Source organism: Dasypus novemcinctus, chromosome 5 (assembly GCF_030445035.2).
Source record: "Dasypus novemcinctus isolate mDasNov1 chromosome 5, mDasNov1.1.hap2, whole genome shotgun sequence".
NCBI lineage: Eukaryota > Metazoa > Chordata > Mammalia > Cingulata > Dasypodidae > Dasypus > Dasypus novemcinctus.
In genome coordinates, this window is record NC_080677.1 from 71,117,297 (window position 1) to 71,138,957 (window position 21,661).

At 34.3% G+C, this 21,661-nt stretch overlaps 1 protein-coding gene across 1 annotated transcript in view; it reads left to right on the forward strand.

The window, feature by feature from the left end:
- PCLO (piccolo presynaptic cytomatrix protein) overlaps nt 1-21,661 on the forward strand; it is a 376,758-nt gene that overhangs the window by 247,373 nt on the left and 107,724 nt on the right. The window contains exon 10 of the mRNA XM_071215189.1: nt 9,581-9,706. Within this exon, the coding sequence (XP_071071290.1) occupies nt 9,581-9,706 (126 nt within the window). The remainder of the gene's footprint in view (nt 1-9,580; nt 9,707-21,661) is intronic.

Below are 21,661 nucleotides of genomic sequence, written 5' to 3' on the forward strand. Positions count from 1 at the left end.
ATATAGATAGTTACAACCAACACAAACAAAAAAAGCTCTTTGGAGTCCTCAGGAATATTTAAGTTTATAAATGGTACCGGATCCAAAAAGTTTGAAACTGTTGCTCTAAGGATATTTACAGAGAAGTTAAAAAATAAAAATAAAAAGTATTTTTGCTGTTATTGAAAAAACCCTGATACAATTAAAAATACATTTTGAAAATGTTTATATAATTCATATTGTGTATATTTTTTATATTATTTATTCATTAATGGTCATTCGTTGGGCACTCATGGTATGACTTACATTTTTTTGAATGCTATGTTAGCATAATGATCACAAACAAGACCCTGATCTTCAATTTACTCGTAATCTAATAAAAGGAACCTAAGTATAAATAATTATTACTATAATATTTTTGAAACAACTGAGAAAAAAACAATAAATTTTTAACATTTTCTTGTTCATAAGCATTGTTAGAGAAACAGCACTCGCTGGGACATGGAGACTGATGGTTGCAGGCAGGAAGTTTATTAAGAAGCTCTCCCAATGGAGGAGGTCTGAAGAAAAGACTTCAGCCCACCCCTGGAAGAAGTAGTTATAAATTTATACAGTACATCAAAAGGCGGGAGAATGTTAGTCTATGGGGAGGGGGATAGAGACTGAATACATCCTGAAGCCAATAAGGGGCTGTAAAAGCAAATTCCTTCCCTTGTATGGCTATAGGGTAGTGGACTAGGAGGTAAGGTATTCTTGAAATGCAAGAGGGATTGATGGCACCTGAGACCAGAAAGGGTAAGGGTCCTTATCTGCTCCATTCCCACTGTGATATGGCTCCTTTGTTCATTCTTAGGGGGAGATGGGCTGCCTTCCCACACATAGGCTGTAGCTTGCTCAATCAATTGGAATTGAGTCACAGCCTTATGACCTGTTAATCATTGCAAACCTTGTAAGGGGAAACCTCTAACAAGCATATATATTTAAGTATACACACAAATGTATATCCACCATTATTATAATTTTGTAATATATGTAGAGAGAAGCACTTGCATGCAATATTCTATAAAATAGTCCTTAAATTTTAGGAAATGTATCCTTTAATTTTTTTAACCTGTAAACTACAAAGATGTAGGTTTTTATCAACAACCATACAATGGTTTTGAAAGTCTTTATTCAACCTAGCAAAAACAGAAGAGTGGAGAAAATAGGCAATGAGTTTTGGATCAGAAAGACCTAAACTGGAATTTAGCTCCACTATTCATTTAAATTTTAAGAATAAATTTGTTTTTCTGCAAAATAAGACCATCTCCATGTATCTCACATAATTGCAAGTGAACCTAGCACAAAAACTGATGCTTTCAATAAATGTTATTTTACCTTCTGTTAGAGTGAAATTATTTTAAAAATAAAAGAACAAAATGTAATGCTCAAGAAATGAGTCTCTTTCTTTTTTTGTTTAGAACTCCATCTTATATGGCTCCAGAAGCACAGCTGTTTGAAACAAGCCAAAGAAATTCTTCTGATTTTAAAAGAGCCATTTGCTTATGTACAGTACCATAACGGACTGGCTACATCTGCAAGGCTAGAAAAACTGATGAGCAAGTGTAATAGTGAAGAACATTAAGAATTTTCTTTAGGTTTGTAAGATAGCAGTATCTTCAATAGAATTAGCAGCTCATTTTCTATCCTCATTAGTCCACCTTCTTTTTAGGCTTTCAGAAACAGGATACAAATTATGACAGATCTCACTGGATCTGAGTTGGTAGCATATCAAATGTGAGTAGATATTTTTTATTATTATATAAAGAGCTTTATTATGACCCGATTTACATATCACAAAATTTGCTGATTGTAACTATACAAATCAATAACTTTTAGTAAATTATGGAATTGCTTATCATCAGCACAATCTTGTTTTAGAATATTACCATCATCCAAGAAAATTCCCTTGAGCCTACTAACAGTCAATCTCCACTTCCATCTGCCCTGTCCCAGTTGCAGGCAACTACCAATTTGCTTTTTGTTTGGAAGATTGTCTTTTCTGAACATTTGACATAAAAGGAATCAATCAATAAGTAGTCTTGGCATCTAGTTCTTTCACTTAGCAAGGGTTTTTGAGGTTCATCTGAGTTGAAACATATATCAGTAATTTGTTCCTTTTTATTGTTGAATAGTCTTCCTTTGAACAGATATTCTGCATTTCATTTATACATTGGATTTGTCCCAGTTTTTCAGTTTCTCTACATCCTTGTAATACTTAGTAATGTCTGCTTTGGGGGTAAGTGTGGGTGATATATCATTGTTGGTTTAATTTACTTTCCCTAATCACTAATGGTTTTGAGCATCTTTTCATGGGCTTTTAAGAAATCCATATATCTTCTGTTGTGAAATGTCTCATCATATATTTTGCCTATTTTTATTTGGGTTGTTTAACTTCTTATTGATTTGTAAAAGTTTATATACATTCTGGATGGAAGTCCTTTATAAGATATATGGTGTGGTGTATGGAAACTGATGTCTCTGTTCAGTTTTCTTTTTTATCATTAGTCTTGTTTTATATTTATGGCTGGCCTCCTAGGAGTTCATAACATCATAGCTCAGTGGTCAGCCAATGATTGGTCAGAGGTTCTGATCAAGCATCATGAACATATAAATCTTCTACCATCTATTGATAGAGCAGTATGTAGATTGAGAAGCATATTCAAAGTTCAGGCAGTTATAAAATATACTGGTTGACAAGTATGCCCCTTGGTTTTGCTTTCCACTGCCATCTCTCTCATTTCCTCAGTACATCTATAGTCTTCTGATGGCCAGATATGTGTGGATAGCTTGATTTCTCTGGTCTCTGATAAGGATATGCTCAGTCTCCATTCAGCCAGGGATTTGTGGAAAGTTTATCAATCCCATTTATGTCTTTCTCTCTTCCTAAGCTCCAGTTAAATCCTGAGCTTATTTACAGTTCTGAAATTTGCTTCATTCAGGACCACATTCTTACGCTAAAAGAGCTAGGGCTCTTCCTTTTAGTGCTATGTATGGGTTATCTGTGTTATACTCTAAATCAACTCAGCCCCCAGCAACAAGCTTCTGGTTTTCATGGTCTGCTCTTTCATAGTAGGATTGTGATGGTGACTGAACTGGAGAGCTGAAGGACGAGCAGAACCAAGACTTACACTATTCTTATGCAGAGTTCAGTAGCTTCTCATGAACAATTACTTCCCACCTTGTTTTATCTTTAGTTATTTACAGAGCAGTGAAATGGTTGTTTTTTATAGTTTTGACCTACTATGGAGTTCGTTTTGAGAAAGAGGATTTATTTATTTTATGCTCTTTGTATTTAATTGCAATTTTGAAAACTTTTTACAAAGGATTTTGTGAGAAACAAAACATATATCTTATGTTCCTCTGGGATTCTTTAGGTCATCTACAAAATTTTGATAGTACAGTCTTTTTTATTTTTAAATATTTAATTCAATACATATGAAATAAAACAAAATATAAATTTACTGAAATTTGTTTCAACCTCAATATTTATAAGTGATGGTGTTTAAATATTACATTATAATCTTGATTTCATATGCTTGAAAAAAGAAAGCTTGCACCCTAACACTCTCCCTCTATCCCTATCCTGATTAAATGACATAATAACAATTCTAAATAATTGGATAAAACAGGCTGAAAAGAGAGAAAAACCATATGAAGAATAAAGTCCAGATATTTTATCAATATTTCATAAATGAATCCATTAAGGTTCTGAGAAAGACTATGATATTCCCACGATTCTAAAGAGAATTTGTGACTAGTTGTGACTACAACTTAGACACTCTGCCATCATCCTGCTGTAAAATTCTTTCCTCTCTGCCCCTTCTTTAATACATGATGGAAGTTTTTCTTTTTTTAATTGTTGTGGTTTTTCTCAGGTTTTACCTAAATATCTAAGAAGCTAAGCAGAAGTGTTAAAGAACAACTTAAAATACTATAGGAATCTAAACCACATGTACTGACAGGATTCCTTGTTCATTTTGTTGAAGGGAGGGGAAATTTACATACATGTATATACTACATATATACACAGCTGAGCAAAGGAGCCCTGATATATCAATGGGTATATTTTCTCACAGAAAATTTTACATTTTTGATAATGATCTTATTTATATAAGCTGTTTAATACTATATTGTTCCAATATGCAATCAATACATATGTGGAACAATCCAAGGCAAATAATTGAACAATCTTAAATATTTTAAGGATCTGAGATAGAAAAATAGTCACTATTTTGTTTGCTTTGCACTTACAAACTTTTTTTTTCTGAAAGTAAAACTGTTTCTACCAAATACAAATATATTTTTTTCTTGATGATGGATGTTTACCATGAAAATTGGCAAACTTCAAATAGAAATGATTTAGGGAGATATCTATCCTCAAAGTCTTGATGGAATGTGGTCATGAATAATTCTATATATCATATTCAGTATCTCTCAAAGATGGCATTATGCGTATGTTCTAACTCAATAAGTAATACTAAAAATATAATTCTGGAACCTTCTGGAACTTTAAAATCTACTTGAAAATTATTCAGGTAATACAGCATTACAGAGAGTTACAATATTAAAGGCCTTTTTCCCATAATAAACAAGTAGATATTTAATATTGAATATGGATTCACCTTATATGACATATGTGGTACATATAAATCAATCCTGTGACAGGAAACCTGCTTCCAAGAATTTGCAAGATACTTGAAGATATCAAAGTGATTGAGAAAAATGAAATATTTCAAATATGAAATTATATTTGTATAAGGAATAGAAACCAAATAGAATCCTTGTGCTCAAATTTGTATATTTTGATATGTTTGAAAAATTAAAAGATCAATAAAGCAGATATAATAGAAAATTGGATGAAAATGAATAAAATAAGAGCAGCTCATTTTTGTTTGAAGCACAATTTCAGTGGAATGTTTAACAAAACTTGCCTCATCATCTAACAACATGTACTATTTCTTGTCCATTCCATATAATAATAATAATTTTTATTCAATAGAATTCATTGTGTCGAATCATTTTGTAATGAAAAAAAACTCCCCTATATATACTGAAAGGCAGAAATTGTTGAACTATGGTGACTACCTTCTTCAGCAACAGTAAAGTGATTTTGATGAGAGCAGGTTCAATTGGGAGTGCAAAAATAATCTGGCCACATGAAATGTTCTTTAGGTATTCAATTCATGTCTGAGTATTCACGTAGCATTTGATTGGACACAGGGTAATTATTTGATTTTTTTATATAAATTTGGCTTATTTTTATAAATATTTAGATGGCTAATTTATAACATAAAAAATATTAGGTGAAAGAATTATGAAAATAAACTTCCACAGCCTTATTTGAGTAAAATTAAATTGTAAATTACTATTAATAGATTTAATTGAACTATCCTTTGGGGACTTTTCCATTATCCTTAGTACTTCATAAGCACTGATATTTGTGTAGATAATCTCCCTTCTTCTTTTGTTCAGCTGATGACATGAATAAACTATGCCACATACCTTTATTTTGCAATAATTTTATTACTAAAAATAAACACTATATAAAGACTGCTTTCCAAAAAATATAGTACATTCACTAATAAAAATGTTGCTTTTCCTTGATGCTTAGATGTAGTATATGAAAGAATTGAAAAACCTAAGAATTGGAATTTTGTCCAAACTTAATGCTCTAATTAAAATCTCATAAACCAGAGTGTTTAATGTATTATGTTAATAAAATTGTAAAACAAAGTAGATTTAAGAGGCAAATTTAAATGCACATGTCGAGATATTTTCCTTCATAGGCTTGTGTTTATATTATGCAGTTTATTTTAAAAGTGGATCCATAATAGAATATTTATCAAATATTTGTGATATATATAGAGACTTGTAAAAACCAATACATTTATCTTGCAGTTTAATGTTAGTAGAGCTAATACTTTTTCTTAATAATTTTTCTACATTTATCATCAACCTCTTTCCTATAAATATTCCCAACTTACATTAAAAGGTTTCTAAAAATTAAATATCTCTGTAAGACTTCCCTAACAACAATTCTACTTATATATTATGAAATTGCTATAATTTTTTGTTTTCATTTTTAGAAAAGCTCTTATGCTTTCTATACAATTTGTTTACATGTCGCTGTACCATAGTATGCTGTGGTTTAGATGTCACTCTACAGTACTGTACTCTGAGGTCAAGAACAAGGCGAGTGAATTTTCATGGAACCAACTGAAGAAATATTTTACCAGTGTTTCTAAAAGGAATAAAAGAGACAAAGGGAGATTATATGTTGATTTAAAAAACTGCAAAAAGCTAATAATGATAAATTGATAAGGATGCTTTAAACACTTATTGAGGGCAAGTTAGATCTAAGTATTGTATTTCAGTTCAAACTTAATTTTCCATCTTAATTTTCCCAAAATTTTATCAGCATACTGCTTTCTAAGTTTGAGGTGGGATATTATATATTCATAGAAATATTTTTGATCATTTTTCTATATTTAATACTAAAATATCAAGGTACAGCTATAGAAATGTGAAATCAAAATGCCCAGATTTAAATTGCAGTGAATTTAAATTGCTATGAATATACCAACTACATCAGAAATTATCTAAGAAATTCAATATTTATGAGTTTACATGTTGAATTAGAGCTCACAAGTGATTAATCCATGAAAGTGAAAGCAAATCTTTGATTAAGAATCTAAATTTTTTACAGACATTTACAAGGAATAACTCTTAATTATGTCAGACTTTTAAAATCTCACTTTGTAAATTCTAAAATGTCCTTACTACACTCAAACAATTAAGTGAAGCTATTAGATGGGCCCTGATGATTGAGAAGGGTTTAAAAAAGTTTCTTCCTCTGCTACTCTTTATTTATCTTTCAATTGCCTTTGTGTAGACTTGATCCTGTTAATTCCTTAAAGGATAGTTTTGAAAATAATCAACTGTCTCCAATCGGTCTTTTTTTTTTTTTTAAGATTTATTTCTCTCCTGTTCCCTCTCCCCAGTTGTCTGCTCTCTGTGTCCATTCACTGTGTGTTCTTCTGTGACCGCTTCTATCCTTCACAGCAGCACCGGGAATCTGTGTTTCTTTTTGTTGCATCATCTTGCTGTGTCAGCTCTCCGTGTGTGCGGCACCATTCTTGGGGAGGCTGCACTTTCTTTCACGCTGGGCGGCTCTCCTTACGGGGCACACTCCTTGGGCGTGGGGCTCCCCTACGCGGGGGACACCCCTGCCTTGCAGGGCACTCCTTGTGTGCATCAGCACAGCACATGGGCCAGCTGCACACGGGTCAAGGAGGCCCAGGGTTTGAGCTGCAGACCTCCCATGTGGTAGATGGACGCCCTCTCCATTGGGCCAAGTCCGCTTCCCTCCAATCAGTCTTAGTTGAGGATTTGCAAAGTCGTATCATAGATTATGTTCTGCATTTATCCAGTTATATTTAATGTGTGTCATAAATTAATCTCTTCCAAGATCAGTAACACTGGACCACGAAAATCTCCATAAGTGGTTAGGATGTTCTAGTATTTGAGATTACTATGAGCTATTGACAACAGCAGGACAACTAGGAGCACATAACAAATTGTTCTTTTGAGACTAAACCTTAAGAACACTTATCCTGATTTATATGGCATTAAATATTTGATGTAAGTTTGCAACAACAAAAAAAGAACCACTTATCCTGCTCAAAAAGCAGAAGATGGACAAGACATAAGGTAAGAAAGTAAGAGAAGAGGAAAACAAGGAAAGGAGGAAAGGAAGTAAAAGAGAGGAAGGGAATGAAAGTAAAAGAAAGGGAATAAGCAGCGGAATTCTAACACCTACTCTCCAATTCACTGGACTTACCCAGGACAACTAACGAGATGCTGATGAACAATGCCCATCCCAAGGAACAGAGAGTGTCTGCAACTGAAAACAAAATAGGTCCATCCATCTACCCCCATGGGATCTAAGCCCCCTCTCAATTAGAAGCTAAGTGGGCATCACCATCCCCACATCTTCAAGATTGGGGAATGAACATGGACTAAAGTAGACTTATTCTTATTCTATTATAGACTTCTTATTATTCTAGTAATGGAAGAACTCTTATCATTGATGTAAAGACAGTGGCCACCAGAGGTTCTGAAGGATAGATGAGGGAAGAATTGATGTAATATGGGGACATTTTTGGGATATTGGATTTGTCCTGCATGACACTGCAGTGATAGATACAGGTCATTGTATATTTTGACATAACTTACACAATTGTGCGGGACAGAATGTAAACTATAATGTAAACTGAAGTCCATGCTTAGTGGCAGTGCTTCAATGTAGGTTCATCAATTGAAACAAATGTACCACACTAATGAAGGATGTTAATGTGGGAAAGTGTGGGAGGGGCATATGGGAATCCATTATATTTCTATGTAACATTTATGTAATCTAAAGCTTCTTTTTAAAACAATATTTTAAAAAGAATTTAAAAAAAGAAAGGAAGGAAGGAATACATTTCATTTGGTAGTATTACATCAGCTGAAAGAAGGAACATATTACCAATGGCAGAAGAGGTCCATAATTCTATGTTGCTGCTTGTTTAAAGTTTGAACATTGTAGATGCTGGCTACAGGGATTATTTTAGTAGAAGTGAAGTGAGAAAGTCACAGGATTTGGAAGAGAGTTGGCTTTTAAAATGTGGAGATTTTGAAAGAGTTCACAATTTTTACATTACTCAATGGGAAGAATTCTAATTTAAAGATAATTATGTCTTCCTTAAAGGTGAAGAATTAAGCTTTTAATATTGTCATTTTTAAATACCATTGAAATTTGTAATAAATATATCTGATGCTGTCTACACTTCCTTTGTATTAAATGACCTAAAAAATTTTAAAATACCCACAGCTTATATCTTTCTCAATTAAGTTTCTCTTAATAATCATTTTCATCTCTATTCCATGTGGCTCATTTCAGAAAAATCTGCTCTGTGGAATAAGGCACTGTTTTCAAAGTTATTTATCAGTCAAGAGTAATTTTTTTGTGCTTTATAGTAAGTGCCATGTTAGTGCATAGTCAATACTAGTTAATGAGTTAGGCTAAAAAGTGAATAATAATAAGTTATGATCATGTTCCTACTTTATCAATTACAATAAAATGTTTATTTGGTTTTTGTGTCTTCTCCATTTATGATTGTCATTATCATTCTCCTGTAAGATAAATGGCTCCACAATCTCATAAGTGAGTTGTATGCTTTGGAATGTCTTCTACAAAGTACATCCTCAGACACATTTCCAGAAAACATCTGTTGAAAAGTAAGCAAAGACTTAGGATAATACTCAATAAGTTACTAAAAAATATGTATTAATATCAGGTTAATCATTATCTATCCTATCAAGATCTCAGACATTCCTATCTCAACTATTATTGAAGTTTTTAAAATATACTGTTCTTATTGGTGTCCAGTTCCAAAGTTGTATTTAACTTTTTAATACCAGAGTCCATCTGAAAGTTCTTTTTGGTGCACCTTATAGCTTGTAATAACTGGTGTCCATTCTTAAATTATTACTAATATTCTGCTAATTTTTAATACAGGTAATGGATTAGGAATTAGAATTGTGGGTGGTAAAGAAATTCCTGGACATAGTGGAGAGATTGGAGCCTATATTGCCAAGATTCTTCCTGGAGGAAGTGCAGAACAAACAGGGAAACTTGTGGAAGGTAAGAATAAATAATTTCAAAGTAAAGTAAATGAATGTACGAATATTAAATATATTTGAATTTAATTTACAACCTTTCCTTTGCTGACTAGGGTAAACCTCTCTACTTAGTGTTGATTGTGAAACTTTGGAATAGTAATATAAAAAAATATGTCCATAACTCTATTCATTTTATTTTCAATTGCATTGTCCTTTTTAGCAGTTGTTAGCAATGGAAATACATTGATTAAGAAGCACACAAAAAATTTTTACCAACAGGGGCAACTTTATAAAAATCACTTAAGTTATCTGGTCATTAATATTTCCTAGAAAAAGTATACTGAAACTGTAGCTAAAAAAACATGGGAAGATACTTCGGGACTTGCTAAGGTCAGGGGTCAGAAAACTATCTATGGTCAGTAGGCCAAATCCAGCCATCGCCTATTTTTGGAAGTAATGCTTTATTGGAAAACAGTTGTGCACGTTAATTTACATATTGTACAAGGCTGCTTTCTCAATATTTATTACTAAAGCACTATACTTATTCTTTATACTTACTTTTTACAAGAAAAGTTTGCTAACTTCTTTGCTGGGTACGATCTGTCTATATTCTCATCTCATTATATCATAAGATTTTTAAAGTAATAATGAACTTTGCAGGTGTAGCTAATTGGCCATAAAAATGTATTTCATGATTTTCTTTCAATAAAATATTCTAGCTGGGTTCTCAAAATACATAATTGAATTGCCAATCGGCTAATATGGTCATTGGAATTTTCCAAACTCACTAACAAACTTTTAATGACATTGTTTATAATGAACAATGTTTATGATAAAGTACTACAGTCTCTCTTATTTTTACTCTAAGTAAAATATTTATTTGGGAAAAAAAAGTGTCCTGTCATTTCATATTTTAATAGTTTTCCTGTTGTTGCTTAAAATTTTTATTTATGCTAAAATTATTTGCCATCATTTCTTTAAACATATTGGAACCTACCAAAAATGCCCTGAGATATTTTGATAGATTATTAATAAATATAAACTTCAGGCAGTGTCTATTCATTACATTGGTATTCTGGAGCCAATCTGCACCACCTCACTGTGGTGTGCTTTGCACTTCTTCCCAAGTGCACATTCATTGACGTCATGTTGATAGCTTGAAACTGCCACAATGGGAATATTTACACCATGGAAATACACACACACTACAAATCAGGTCTTTTTTTGTTTACTTGCTGTTTTCAGAATGCCGGTTTACCAGCCCACTAAATATACTACTGAAAGTATATTATTTAAAACATTTGAATGACATTAGTAAAACAAGAAAAGTTAGGATACATAACCAGATAGCTAAATGAAAAAAAAAGCCCGTACAAATGAAGAAATAACAATTATGCACACATGCTGGGTCCATATGAATTTTCTTTCTTTTTTTTTTTTTAAAGATTTATTTATTTATTTAATTCCCCCCCCCCCCCGGTTGTCTGTCCTTGGTGTCTCTTTGCTGCGTCTTGTTTCTTTGTCCGCTTCTGTTGTCGTCAGCAGCACGGGAAGTGTGGGCGGTGCCATTCCTGGGCAGGCTGCTCTTTCTTTTCACGCTGGGCGGCTTTCCTCACGGGCGCACTCCTTGCGCGTGGGGAAGTGGGGGACACCCTTGCGTGGCACGGCACTCCTTGCGCGCATCAGCACTGCGCATGGCCAGCTCCACACTGGTCAAGGAGGCCCGGGGTTTGAACCGCGGACCTCCCATATGGTAGACGGACGCCCTAACCACTGGGCCAAAGTCCGTTTCCCCATATGAATTTTCTTTGACTATAATCTTGTCATGCCCATTTCCATCTTTTGGTGTTGCAGTCTAGTTAGGATATATGAATTGAGCTACATTTTTAAGAAAGAGAGTGATATGATGATGTTCACACAGAATCCTCAAAAATGAATTTGAATATGCAATTTTATTTTAAAATAAAAATTGAAACATTGTGTGTGGTATCATTTGGCAAAGATACTTGAATAATTTGTAAATTTGTTTACACCATGGAGATTGGCAAATTCTAGAAATCAGAATACTTTTTAAAGTCAATTTCAGTAGCATTTATTGTGACAAAAATTATATACTTCGCACTTGGTAGCTTATATGGTCTTTGCTAAGTTCATAAATTTAAGTAAAATCTAAATATTATTCAATCTCACTTCATCAACCATTCAAAGAGAAAACAGAAATGAAACAAAAATTACACTTATGATTTTATAAGCTCTAAGATTGCTTCTGATATTATCTTTTTTGGAACTAGTAGTTTTGCAGTTAATCTAATTGGTTTAAGTGGCAAAGCATTAAAAACTACATTCATATGATTAAGATTTTACTTTTCAAATTATTTTATTTATTCTTTCTTCCAGAGTTTTGCCAAGGTGCCAAGCCAGGTCTTTTTATGAGCATTAGTCCTCTGGTTGGAGTCCAGTGTTCTTGTGTAACCCTCACCCATAACTTGTTACTGATGATTTCCACCTTTGCTTTATTTACTTTTTTTTCCCTTCTTTATTTTCTTTTAAATGTTACATTCAAAAAATATGAGGTACCCATATACCCCCTACCCCACCCACCCCACCCCTCCCACATCAACAACCTCTTCCACCATTGTGGCACATCCACTGCACCTGGCAAATATATTCTGGAGCACCGCTGCAGCACATGGACAGTGGTCCACATTGTAGTCCACACTCTCCCCCAGTCCACCCAGTGGGCCATGACAAGACACACAATGTCCAGCATCCATCCCTATAGCACCACCTAGGACAACTCCAAATCCTGAAAATGCTCCCACACCATGTCTTTTATTCCGTCTCCCTACCATCAGCAGCCACCGTGTCCACCCTCTCCACATCACTACTACAATTTCTTCCTTACTAATCACAATAGTTCCCCAGCAGAACACCAGTAAGTCCACTCTAATCCTACCCTCTGGTTTCTTGGACTTACCCTGGCCAGCTGACAGGGAGGTGAAGAGGGTCAACCACCACACCAGGGAGCTAAGAGTGCCTACAGCTGCAAGCAAGAGAATTGCATCCATTATCCATGTGGGATCTAAGCCCCATCTGATGTAGAGGGGACTGAACATAACCATCCCAGGGTCCACAGGATGGAGGAATAGAGTATGAATTAGAGTGCTTTATTTACTCTTGCAACATAGGTCTTTGCTAAAAGACTTGTAATATTTCTCTCAGTTTCAAGACGTGGCCTTGATTGCCCATATTTAAATATTGTTTTTTTTTTTAAGATTTATTTTTTATTTATTTCTCTCCCATTCCCCCCCCCACCCCCCACCCCCACAGTTGTCTGCTCTCTGTGTCCATTCGCTGTGTGTTCTTCTGTGACTGCTTTTATCCTTATCAGCAGTACCGGGAATGTGTTTCTTTTTGTTGCATCATCTTGCTGTGTCAGCTCTCCATGTGTGCAGGGCCATTCTTGGTCAGGCTGCACTTTCTTTCGCCCTGGGCAGCTCTCCTTATGGGGCGCACTCCTTGTGCGTGGGGCTCCCTATGCGGGGGACACCCCTGCATGGCGGGGCACTCCTTGCGTGCATCAGCACTGCGCATGGCCAGCTCCACATGGGTCAAGGATGTTCAGGGTTTGAACCGCGGACCTCCCATGTGGTAGGTGGACTCCTTATCCATTGGGCCAAGTCCACTTCCCTAAATATTGCCTTTGAAACATTAAATATTTGGGGGGATAATTCTAGCAGATGATAACTCATATGCTTTTCCCTAACCATAATAACAGTACCTATGTTCTTGCTACCAGATTAGATGAAAAAGATTCACTCATTTTATGTTGTAACTCGAACTCACTTGAAGGCCATTGGTCCAATGGGTTTCCACAACAAGCACTCATCTAGTTTAGATCAGTATAATTTATACATGATACCTTTAGGGCTTTCAGCCTCAATCATTAATAGATTGTCAATTTCCAAACCTGTAGTTTGGCCTAGTTATTACCCTGATTTTTATGCATATGTGAGGCGTCTGTATCGTGATACCACAAGGTTTCAGATTCTTTACCACTGTTGTTTTTTTGTTTTATTTCTCTTTTGTTTTATTTAAGAATCATTTATTAAAATTTATTTATTGAAGGCAATAAAGCTGATTTATTCCCCATAGTTTGAAGTTAATTCTTTCTTAGGGAAAATTATATGTGTATATATTTTTTCTTACGTAACAAAATTCTTCATCTTTATAATGAAATCCCAAATAGACTTAAGATTTAATTTGATCTCATCAAAATATGTCTTTCCTTACTGAATTTCTGAATAGAGAAATTTATAGACTAAGCCTTTACAGATTCAAAAATACCTTTCAGTGCATTTAAAACACGAATGATAATTTAGTAGGTTAAATTGTTGTTTCTACTCCAAATTACAAAACTGTTGTTCAGAAACAGTTTGACTGAGTTTACTTGTCTTTTCTTAGTCTGGCCAATTCCTATATCAGGCTTTTCAGACTCACCAGAGTCTGACATTTTAACACTTTTGCAGCACTTAAGGGAATGGGCTCTGATTGTGTTGACTTTTGAAGAGCAAGAATATTTTGAAATTTCCTCCAGCTTTTTATTCTCTGGATTTATCCATTTAAAATTCGGTCACCATTTTTAACTCTTTTGACTTATTTACTCTGTCTCTGGAGATAATTTTCAAACCTATATCCATCATAATTAATGAAAAATTTCTATTTGCCCTCTCCTTGCCTTGTAACTTAATTTTATATGGTTTAAATTTTCAGTTAGAATGTTGATAATGGTGAAGTTACGTATGTAGGAGAAGTCATTGGGCTATTCTTTTAGTGTAAATTTACATCATGAAAACAAAATACATAAACATTTTAAGTACATTTATATTTTATATTTGCTAATCATTTTTGTATGGTTTATATTTCAACTTTTCAAGGACCAATGCAATAGTTAAGGGAAAATATTCATTAATGGAGTGGAGCTGATATAACTTTATAGCACAATCTTAAGGTTGATTTTTCTTTTTTGTAGCATTAGGGAAACACACATGGAACAGATAAAATTACTTTAAAGGATTTTTTTATTTTTAAAAGTGAAAGACAAAGATTGCTATAAAAGAAGGATTTTTAAGTATAAAAGAATTATCTGTCTTTGTTACTAGAGTTCCATCTTTTAGGTGCTCTATAAAAAAGTATTTGAAAACAATGATCTCTTGAGTTGCCCATCATCAGATAAAATAGTGCAAAGGTATGTCTGTCATGAGGTATTGACGATTGTGTTATGGACTTCTCAAATTTAGAGATAGATGGGATTTATTAGAGAAGAATATATAAAGAGTGTTATTTTTAAACAACGAGCAAAATTCTCTAAAATTATAATAACAGTGAATAGATTTTACCAAATAAAATAGTCTAGAATATTTATTATAGATGAAGCATCTAATTTTTGAGACAATTAGGTAAGTTATTATGACGAATTGATAATGATATTTTAACATAGGTAAGATTTATAATCATTTATCTCAAGATAAATTTTTATAATTGAATGACAAATTGTAAATAAACATTTGAAGTCCATATCATATTCTAGTATAGTTTTAGATGCTCAAATTAGTTGAGAGAGAAATACCCATGCCAAAGACCAAAATGAGAGAAATATTATACACTTTTAGGAACCCCAACATTGGTACACATTTCACAGCCCTGATACTGTTGATCTAAAAATTGTTACATTTTAATCTTAAAGCTAATTGTACTTTAGAAACATAATTGGATTTGTATTTTAATTCCCCAGATCATTTGTCTTCATTTTTCAATAGAAAAATAAGGCAGTTCTTAGGCAATTAAATGAAAGAATAAAAGGTAGTAAATGATCATTTTCTGTCCAGTATTTGTTCAAGAAAGTTTATAAATGTCATTGAAAACAACATTCAGGGTTTTGGGGGCTCGGGGTCTCTCAAGTACCTGATTGCCTGGCTCTTTCAGGTAATCTTTATAGAATATTAAAAAAGTGAAAGATTAGTTCGGGAAATTTTTACTAATGGAAACCTTTCTAATTGCATCTTTATTTTAGGAGTTGGCACACAGCTAATAATGGGAGTGTTTTAAAATCACTTTCTTTAGTACAGCCTAATAATTGCACAATAATAATTATTGGTAATTCTCAGAATTCTGAAACAAAGCATTATCTTACATTATTTAACAAGATAGACAACCATGTACAGAAAGATATTTCCAAAAAAGTTGGAATAAAAATCTGTTTTCAAACAAATAGAACAGTCACTCAACAATATACTGGGGATTTTAAAACTTAATGTTAGCTACACAGGCAAGGAATTTCAGAATAGCACTTGGTTTATGAGTATCAAAACCTGAATTTGATTGATCAATTTGGTGTGTAAGTTTATGGCCGAGCTTCACTATTTGTGCCCTCATGCCGCTCCCTCCCTTAAAGTTAGTACAAGATGAATCATAGTGAATACCACAGACCTATGTTAATGTCATTATGCATGATGGAGAGGACCCTGAACTAGACCACAGCAAAGCAACATCTACCAAATCTCTGACATTTCATATTTGGGTGCTAGTCACCAACTTATTACAGGCTACCCTGCAGCATTCTTGAGAACATAAAATGGGAAAGGGTATGTAAAAAGGCTTTATGAATAGTATAGTTGTGTACAGCTGTCATTTTTTTTTTAATTTGCTCAAAATATTTCTTTCCCTATGTTTTTTGTAGGTTGACATCTAATTCAAGGATAAGAAGTAGTCTGTTTGAAGTACATTTGACAACTAGTAAGGGGAACCCTTCCCATTTATCTAGGATTACTATAATTTTTACCTCCCAAGTTGAGCTCTCTAATTTGTTTACCTGAAAAGTGGTTAAATACTCAAAGTGGATATTTTAAAGAAAATGCAATCTTAAGAGGAATCCTATATTTTGCAATTAGGAGAAAATTACATGAGTGGTTGAGATTAAGTTTATAAATCACCCTAATCCTCTAAATTATTATCATTAGTCATAGAGTTTATCATTATTATTAATTTCTGAGTTCCTCCCCAATCATATAGCCAGGTCATTGGTAATTCACTCTTGTCCTTCAAAACATGGCCTTCACCAAAGGACATTATGAACTCTCCAAGGCTAGGTTCATTTCTTCTCTGTGTTCCATACCACTTTGTGCAAATCTGTGTTGTGTCCCTTAACAGGTTGTATTATAAGTATTTTCCTTCAGTGACTCTTTCTAGGCTCTGAGGCTTTTTTTTCTTTCTACATATTCAGTGCCTAATACAAAAAGGATTTAAACAATGTGTGTAGAAATAAGTAATAATGCATTTTCAGTTACCAAAGTTGGGTACTTAAGATGCCATGCCTCATAGTGTAGTGGAAGCAGAGAGGATTCACTGATCTCATATTGAAGGCTAGGACTCAGGAATCTCTGAAAAGGAAGATTTTTATGACCGATTTATTATGACCCAGCAAACTCCTGTCCAAAAAGCCGAGACCCGAGTAGGAGCTTCAGATTATTTTTATAAGAGAGACACATGTGGTAGGGCCAGGAGAGGTTTAGGGCTCAAAAAGACTTTCTTTGTTAGTTTTTTAAGGTTTAGCTATTTGAATACCAGCTAAGCTTGAAATAACATAATCGCCCACACTCCAGGTAAACTTGAATTAACATATCACCCACTCACCAGGTAAGCTTGAATTAACTTATCACCCACTTTCCAGGTAAGTTTGAATTAACATATAGCCCACATTCCATCTGGATGTAACTTTGAATACACTTTCAGTTTATATCCTTTCTGAATATTCAAAGCCTATAGAACCTATATTACTTAATTGGCTTTCTACAAACTAAGCACACTTGGATACAGAATTAGGTAAGTTTGAATTCATGCACAGTCTATATCATACCTTACCCCTTGATGCCTTGCTTAAGTTTGTTAAGCTTTGGCATCACTATTTTTGGAGTTATGTGGTGGACTGCTGTCTGTGTTCTTACTGCATTATTTATTAAAGCATGTACTCTAGTTATTATTAAGAGGAGGAAGCAGGGAAGTATGATGAGAACATGGGAGGAGTTTCAGCTGTTCACTGTCTCGACTGCTTATTTTTCCTATTAATTTTTTCAGGAAGGTTTAATGATCAAGTCTCTAGGAACATTTGGGGCTTCTCTTGGCTTTTGGAGGAAGTCTTTTTCTGAGTGGTAGAATCTTGGGAAGACTTTTTGCTAGGTTCCAGATCCGTTTACTGATTTCCTATTTTACTAGCTTGTCCTATTTTTTCCCTTAGAGAGTTTACACCTTTAATCTTAAAGGGGTGCTGAAGGGAGATGATCTTTTTTCTGTAGCTACTTCCTGCTGGTCAGGGGCAGTCGGCCCTAGCTGACAAGGTGTGAAACTATGTTATTTCAGTTGGAGGAAGACGGATCTGGCATCCTGGGTGAAGCTGCATGAAGTTTTCATATGGTTAGCAAGATGTTGATTCTGGAAAAAATTAACTTAATTAGAATTTTTAGAATATATGGTCCCACTAGAGGACACTGGATCACAGAAGTAGAAAAGGTCAAGTGCCTGCAAAGCCTAAATTTTCCTTAAGTTGGTGGGAAACAGTAAATATATATATATATATATATTTTTTTTCCTGAGTTATTTTATGTTGTTGGTTAACTTCAGAGAGAAATTGCAATAGAAAAGGGGGTTAGGTATAAATTGGCAATCCCAGTTCCTATGGTAGAGGAGAGGAATGAGACGAGATGTTTCTCTTTTCAGTTAAGATAAAGGAGGTGAAAAGAGGCAAAGTTTTTAAAGGGAAGTCTGGTTTGCCTTTTTTCTAGTAATAGACGTTACTAGAGGAAACAGTTGATTTGACATAGACACTATTTAGCTTTGTCTTTTGAAGAAGTATCTCAGGCTGTCCAATGACTGGCACTCGTGTGTTCCATCAGGTGCTTCTGGTGAACTGGCACTCTTGGGCAGCTGCCTTTACTCAGGATTAGTCCTCCCAGGTGGACATTCCTTTAGCTTTAATAGCTGTGGAAGTGATCAGAACTACAGAGTAAAGTTTTTATATTTTGGCTCTAGTTGAGAAACTCCTGGTAAATTCTTTGACTGTGTTTACCAGGCTTTGTTTTTTGAAAACTCATTTGGCTAAGCTGGTTAGGGCATCCCTCCCCAGATGAGTCCCTTGGTGAAGTTCATGAAGGACTTCCCACTGCACTTCTCCTGTCAGGTAAACTTGAGTATTTTTAACAAGCTGCCTGTCAGTTTCCAGGATGAACCCCAGGCTAGCTGCCCTGGTTTGTTCATTCTGGGTACACTGTGGAACATCAAGTACTAGTAGAGGTGCTGGGATAAGGGGCAGGAGGGAAAGCTGGGTTTGTGCTGCTGCTTTAGCAGCTGCATTAGCTTGAGCATTTCTTTTTGCTATACCAATGTTTGTTTGCTGATGCCCTGGATAATGCATAACTGTTATTTCCTGTGGTAACAGTACGGCTTCTAAGTAAATCTAGGATTTTTGCCTGTGTTTAATAGTTGACCCACTGTTAGTAAGCAAGCCTTGTTCTCATTACGCAGCAGAGTAAGTGTGAAGGACAAGGAAAGTATATTTAGAGTCGGTGTAAATATTAGCCCATTTCCCAGCTGCTGGCTTTAAACTTTAAGTAAGGGAAATTAGCTCTTTTTTTCAGGGCTGAAGTTTCAGGGGGAAGAGCTGTGGCCTGTATAGTTTCAAACTGAGAAACCACTGCATAGCCTGCCTTTTTAATTCCTCTCTTAATAAAACTACTTTCATTTGTGAACCATTTAATGTTTGGGTTTTATGAAAGTCTCATTCTTTAGATCTGGCTTGCTTGAGTAGTTTTGGTAAGGCAGGAGTGGAGAAGGGGTTCTTCAGGATCTGACTTTGGGTTCTCTACTGATAGTAGGGTGGTGGGTTGAGAGGTTGACTTATCTGCACTTCAGAGGTTTTTAGTAATTGAGCCTGGTATTAATTAACTGGCTACCTGTGAGCTACTGGTGGCCCTGGGTTCAACCACATCCTTTACTTGATGTGGGGTAAAGATTGGAGAGGTTGCTCCCAAGTTAATTTGGTGTTTTTTTTAATTAAAAGGGTTGTTAACCCCACTGTTTTCAGGCAAGGTGGCCATTTTTTTTATAATTTCACAGACATGTTTATTAATTACTTAGAAAATGAAGTTGACCAGGACTTTTAACATGCTCAATGTCCTTCTGCATATGATTTACTAGGTATTACCATAATCATCAGACATATATTTAGAATAGGATATAGGTACAGTATTTACTACTCAATGCATAAGTTTCTCCTTGAGCTGCAATTAAAAGCTTTAAGTTTAAGGTTTGCAATACCATACAGGTTATTTCTCCATGGGAGCAAGCTATAATGCCAGTTGTGTTTAAGTTCTACTCACAGTAATCTGGTATTCATTGCTCCACTTTGTATGCTCTTCACAGCAGCTGAAACACCGTTGACCCTAGAGAGAAGCTAGGAAAGTAGATTCCAGTATTTTACCACCCTGGTGCATAGCACTCTTTGGCACTATGAAACAGTGCCAGTCTGGAGATGATATCCATTGTAAATTTGGCTGTACTGACCCATTGTTGGCTGTTACAGGAGTTTGAAACTGCAAAGTAGTTCCCATCCACTCCAGGAGCATGACCAGAGATGTAGTAGATACTTTTATTGATTTAGAGGTCAGTGACTAACCTATCCAATAACTCATATGGAGAATTACCTTGCAGTGTATTGGATGCCTGGTTTGAATGCATAAGAGCATTTGACAATGCTGAAGTCTATCTCTTGATTTTCATGTATCTTTTAAACATTTTTAATGCAAGTGTTATATATTAAGTGAACTTTTAGTATTTTGTTTTTTTACTTCTATACTTTTACCATGAGGATGTTAATTACACAGGTATTTTACTTTGGCAGTAGAGGAAAAACTATTTTTCTATTTTTAAAATGAAAACTGAAGATTCCCCAATGGAATCAAAGTAACTTTTCATTACCACCAGTTGAATATACACATTGAGGTGATTTCCAGATGGGTTTTATTGCTATGAAGTTAGATTTTGCCATTAATATTAATTTAGGTTTTTAACTGATGGCTTTTTAGAGCTAGCCATTCAAATGCTTCAATTTGGAAAATGCTCTTACAAACTTTTTGTAATTAAACACAGCTACATAGACTGGTTAATTTACTTTAGACTACAATTAGCAACCGATGGATTTTACTTTATGCATTTAGGGGAGAGCAAATCTACATATTTTGAACTTAATTTCATTAGATATAAATTTAGAATTTTTATCATATTAAAGACTTAGTACATATAATGTTAATTTATTAACTTGGTATTTTATAAGCTAAAGATATAACACCCAAGCTAAATAAGTTGAAACTGTTATTGTTTATACAAAGAATTTGTTTTCCCCTCTTTTCTTTACAGGGGTCTAAAACCTCTTGTTTTGAATAAAATTCTAAAATTGTGAATAATCTTAAAAGCATACTTACTTCTAGGCTCTAGAATATATTATAATTATTTAATTTGCTTTACTTATAATTTAGGGAGCCCTGGGGCTGGGCAGGTCAAAGAGCTCAGAAAAAAAAATTTTATTTTCTCTTTTTCCAAAAGTTTCTATATTCAGATTTCTACATGACCTTTCCATACTGCTTAGCCTAATTTGGGTTCTAGAAATATTTATTACATATATAACTGCACATTTAATTTTTAACAATTTAAATAATTTTTTAAAAAACTATTTGTTAATTTGATACTGTTATCCCAATGTATGAAGATATACGCTGAGCAAATAGGCAGGCATGAATAGTTTGACACAGAAACACAACTTAGTTACTTAAAGCTTTCTTTGTTTTTCTCTCTTTTACAAAGTAAGTTCAACTCTAAAACAACACTTGAAAGATCTCCCTGAAGGCATTTTTTTTTTTGCAGGTTTCTC